The sequence below is a fragment of the Eumetopias jubatus genome, unplaced genomic scaffold (genome assembly GCF_037043125.1).
Source record: "Eumetopias jubatus isolate StellerSeaLion01/CBP00866 unplaced genomic scaffold, mEumJub1_p1.0 scaffold_3, whole genome shotgun sequence".
Classification (NCBI taxonomy): Eukaryota; Metazoa; Chordata; class Mammalia; order Carnivora; family Otariidae; genus Eumetopias; species Eumetopias jubatus.
Genome location: NW_028274809.1, coordinates 1,342,427 through 1,347,194, shown reverse-complemented (window position 1 = coordinate 1,347,194; position 4,768 = coordinate 1,342,427). Strand labels below are relative to the sequence as shown.

Sequence of the window (4,768 nt, the reverse complement as noted above, 5' to 3'; positions counted from 1 at the left end):
TACAACATTTAGCAATAAATGCAAATGTGCAAAAACCTGTTGTGAAAATTTAAAATTTACCCCTAGGGAAGGGCAGGGGTGGGGGTGGTGGAAGGGTGCTGTAGAAGGACAAAGGGGAGAGGGGCTGGGCTCGACGCCGTGGGAGTTGGAAGGGCGGACGGAGAGAACAAGATGGCCGCGGGGAAGGCTCCAAGCCGCACGCAGATGGAGAGGAGGTGCCCTTTCCCAATCAGGCTCCCCGAGAGATGGAGGGGGTGCGCCTGGAGAAAGGCAAGGCAGCGCCGCCCCTCCTCCCCCCGTCTCCTCACCGGGCCCGCTCTGGGGTCACCCGGCCTGTCCGCTCAAGGGTGCGTTCTCTCCCACCCCAGTCTATGGCTCCTAGAGACGGGCACACTGCAGGCTGCCCTGGACAGGAGCTTGTGAAGGCAGCTTGAGGTACACTTGTCAAGCGATTCTCAGTCTACTCAGAATTTCAGAGTCGGAAGGTCACCGAGCTTCAGTTAATGGAGCTCGAGAGTGAAGGATGGGGGCAGAGGGGTGGCGGAGGCTGTGTGCAGGACACATGTCAGACACATGTCTGGCCCCTAGGAACTCCAGCATCTCGGGGTGGAACAACATGAGAAGGCCCAGTCACCTCTGTGGGGGCAGAGGCAGGGATGGGGAAGCTAGACGGCAAGACAGAGCGCCCATCATCGTTCCTACACGACATGGCACACAGGCACCTCCGCACTGCCCGGGACCCCCTTTCCTCTCCAGAGCGGACCTTCAACAATCGGGGGGGGGGGCACTTTGTCTCGCCAAGGCCTGTGGTCCAACACCCACAGTTACCCACCACGCACCTGAGACAGAGCAGACCCTCCCTTATCACCAGCCGGTCCTCTGGGCCAGGCCAGCTGACCACCTCTCTCCGCCCCAGGACTACGAAGCCTGCCTCACCAAGCCAACTCCCGGGAGCCGGCGCACACAGCATCCGGGCATGTGTCAAGAGGACAGCCTGGGTGAGCCCCAGCGCTGCAGCAAACATGCCACCACCAAAAACCTCTAAAGAGCGCTGGGGGTGGCACCCCCCTAAGCATGGGACCACGCCACACTGGCTCTGAGGTAGAAAGGAGGCGACTCAACACCTGGTCATCTGTGGGGGTGGGCACGAGGGAGGAGTGGATGGTCTACCCCGCTGCTCTGCGGGCCTCCCCTCTCCGTCCCCACATTTCTCAGGCCACAGCAGGCCACCAGGCCAGCCACAGTGGACCCAGATGGAGACTTGCAGCTTTGCCCTCAGGCTTCGCTCACCAGACGTGGGGTCTCCAGCGCCGTGCGGTGCAGGGGTGGAGACACTCGGTGCTTTCAGACCCCAACATGTGTAAAGCCAAGACCGCCTGAGAACCTGGGCCACCCTTCTCTGCCTTTCCGGTCCCCCCCCCCCCGGCTCCACCGCGGCTCTCCTTTGGGTCCAGGCGCTCCCAGTGCACACACTGGGTCTTCCTCTCCACCCTGTGGTCTGGGCTAAGTGGGCTTTTTGGCAGCTGGAAGAAGGTGGATTGCATTCGACAAGGAGGGTCCGGACGGCAGGCAGAGGGAGGAAAGGAGGTGGGAAAGGAAGAGGGCAAACGTTTTGGCTTTTATAAAGTCAAGGAAATTTATTTCCTGAGGTCATGACACAGGAAGTAGACTCAGCCACAGCTGTGCAGCTCTCATAGTGGAGGCCAGAGCCTTACTGACATGCTGGATGAGCCAGGACGCTTACAGGGAAATGTCCAATTACCTCTGTTAGTGTTCACAACAGTGGAGAGCCGTCCCAGAGCAAAGGTGTCAGGGAGCAGATCCTGAGCGCACGCAGGGTGCTGGCACGCCCGGCTTCACTGCGAGACCTCGGGGAGGGGGAGGCGTCAACAATTTATGGAGGGTCCAGCTGCTGGGTCAGATTGAAACAAACCATGTGTGGTGGGGTTTGGGGCAGCAGGCTGGAGAGGTTTCTGCTTTTTGATCATTATCGTTTGGGGCCCCATGGGAGGGTCTTGGGGGCCACCTGAGCCCCAAAGCTGGGAAATTCTTCAGAGCTGCTCATATCAGGGGCCTGTAGGGGGAAAGAGTGCACAGCTTTAGTAAGGGGCTCCCACCTGAGCAGCTTCCCAAATGGAGAAGTAAGTGCCGCTCGCAGGTGCTCCCCCCTCCCAGGGCACATGGAGGGTCACAACAGCATCTGACCTTCTCACTGCTGTTCGCGGTCCAGGGAGCGTCCCGGACCACAAAGCCCTTGGATGGCGCTTTGGACTCCTCGTGGGCTGGCGGCTTCATGTACAGCTGCAGGGCCTCACTGTCGACCACGTCAGCCAGCTGTAGGCACAGGCGGGGGGTGGGGGTTGGGGGGGTGTCAGTCTGCAGCAGGCATGCACAACGACCAGGCTCGCTCAGGGGAGACCCTACACCCGCATGCCCCTGGGAGCAAATGCACATGGCCTTGCTGTCATCCCCGGCCAGTCAGAGGCAGGGTGTCCCGGGTACAGACATGCTGCCCCAACTCACGTATTCCTCCTCTAAGTTGAGGATGTGGTCGATAGCTTCTTCCACATTCTCTGGGAGCCCCGTCACGGTGACGCAGTTGGGATCTGGGGCTCCACTCTGCGGGAAGCGAATGTCCACCTGGAAGGAGCACACACAGCAGCTGGAGGTGGCTGGAAGCCCTCCACCTGGGGTCTCTGAACCAGAGGCTCATGGTTATGCATGGCTGGGAATGGTGGATTTCTAGTGAAGTTTTCCCAAGTTAACCTTGTTTTCAGGAGGCAAAGGTCCTGTACGTCAGAGCTAAGCACAACATGACAGATACAGAAGCCGCTGGTGCACTGTGGGGGAGCCCCTCCTGCGGCCGGCCAGTGCAGGACACCGTCCAATGCTATCAACGGCACACGGCTGTGCCCTCCGCACTGCCTCACCAACTTAGAGACAGGCACCCGAGCGTCAGAGGTCTCCTTTCCAAACCCTAAGTGAGGTCGGCAGCTGAGGCAGGAAGACCTGAGGCCCTCCACTAGCCCGTGTGGAAGGAAGTGCCCTGCCAGAGCAGGAAGCACGCACCCCATCGCACCCACTGTGCCTCCAGGACTTAATGACACCCCTCCACGGCTGGGTTGGGGACCCACCTTGAATTCATCCATTATTTTGCGGATGGCTTTGCCGCGGGCGCCAATGATGCGGGCGTGAACACGGTGGTCCAGTGGGACATCCTCAGAAACCATCTGTTCAAGTTCACCCACAATTTTCAATATGGCGTCCCGGGCAGCTTCTGTATTCTTTTCATACCCTGTGATGGTAATTTGGTCCTGGGGCTGAGAAAGGAAAAACTGGTCAGAAGAGGGGACGCCCCCAGAAATTCCAGCTGGGAGCCCCAACCCAGCAGACAAGACCTGTGAGAGGACAAGAGGCAGCACTGGCTGAGTGAGTTTACCCTCACCGTGAGGGTAAACACTGACCCGCTCAGAACCGAAAAAAGCTAGAAAAGAACGTCAGGTGCTGATTTAATACAGGTCAACAACGTCTATTAGCTCCTGCCCACTCCCCTCCCACCCCCACCAGAAAGACACGTACAGGAAAAGAAAGGGCATCTGCACAGAGACAGCTACAGGAGGGGGCACAGTGTTGGTGACCCTGGGCCCTGCATCTGGAGGTGTCCTGGAGACAGACCGACCTGGAGAGAAGGTTCCAGACACCATGGCCAGCACTCCATAGCCATAGTGCGCCCCAGCCTAGGGCCTCCCTCCTACATGCACACGGACAGGCAAGCGCACCACATCTGTAGAGACACGACTTGAGGCATAAGGGACACGTGAACACAAAGTCACATCCATAAACCGCGTTCGTTAACATACTAACCCTAAACAAGAGCAACGGACAAAGGACCAGAGAGCAGAAACACTGGGAGACAAAGCAAAGAGCACAAACTTCGAGACCTGCCCAGGAGAGAGGACAGAAAGACCACAGGAGACCACAGAGCAGCAGCTAGTCCCGATGCCCAGGACCTGCCACCCGCTGACGAGCGCCTCGCCAAACACCAAGACCAGAACATTTCGCCAACAGAAGCATGACCCTCACCGGAAAAGGCTGTGTATGAAGAAAATGTGGCCACCCGACCCTCTTCGGCTTGTGAACTATTAACCAGTGGTCTGAACACCAAATAACGACTAAAAACGTGATATTTACATAGAAAAGTTGAAGGAAATACACATAGTGAAGGTAAGGAGTTTAGAAACTGAATTCTCAGATTTAAAAACATTAAAAATTATGGGCACCTAAGTGGTGCAAGTCATGATCTCAGGGTCCTGGGATTGAGACCCACATCCGGCTCCCTGCTCAGCGGGGAGTCTGCTTCTCCCTCTCCCTGCTCTTGGGCTCTCACTCACACTCTCTCCCCCTCTCAAAAAAATAAAATGTTTAAAAAAAAAAAAGTTAAAAAAATAAATAAAAACATTAAAAATTAAAGGGGCACCTGGCTGGCTCAACTGGAAGAGCAGGTGACTTTTGACTTCAGGGTCATGAGTTCAAGCCCATTAGGCATGCAGCTTAAACAAAACAAACAAAACCCCACAAAGAATAAAAAAGAACAGCAGTGTAAACATGTCTCTTAGAAATGCAGAGGCAGACAGAAGGACGCACCTGGGGAAGGTAGGACCAGGCAAGAGGCAGACAGGAGAGGTGGGGGCTGCGGGGTGAGCCCCAACAGGCCTGCCTGCCTTTTTGGACTCAGGTAAGTGTGTGGCTCACAGACTCGGGCCAGGGA

General features: G+C 56.9%; 1 protein-coding gene across 4 annotated transcripts in view; it reads right to left on the bottom strand.

Moving 5' to 3' along the window:
- Positions 1-1,610: 1,610 nt before the first annotated feature.
- HDLBP (high density lipoprotein binding protein) overlaps positions 1,611-4,768 on the bottom strand; it is a 70,324-nt gene continuing 67,166 nt past the window's right edge. For all 4 annotated transcript variants that reach the window (XM_028105122.1, XM_028105124.2, XM_088021452.1 and 1 more), the window contains exons 25-28: positions 3,135-3,320; positions 2,524-2,640; positions 2,206-2,334; positions 1,611-2,074 (exon numbers count right to left, since the gene is read on the bottom strand). In XM_028105122.1, the coding sequence (XP_027960923.1) occupies positions 1,988-2,074; positions 2,206-2,334; positions 2,524-2,640; positions 3,135-3,320 (519 nt within the window). In that variant the 3' untranslated portion in view covers positions 1,611-1,987. The remainder of the gene's footprint in view (positions 2,075-2,205; positions 2,335-2,523; positions 2,641-3,134; positions 3,321-4,768) is intronic.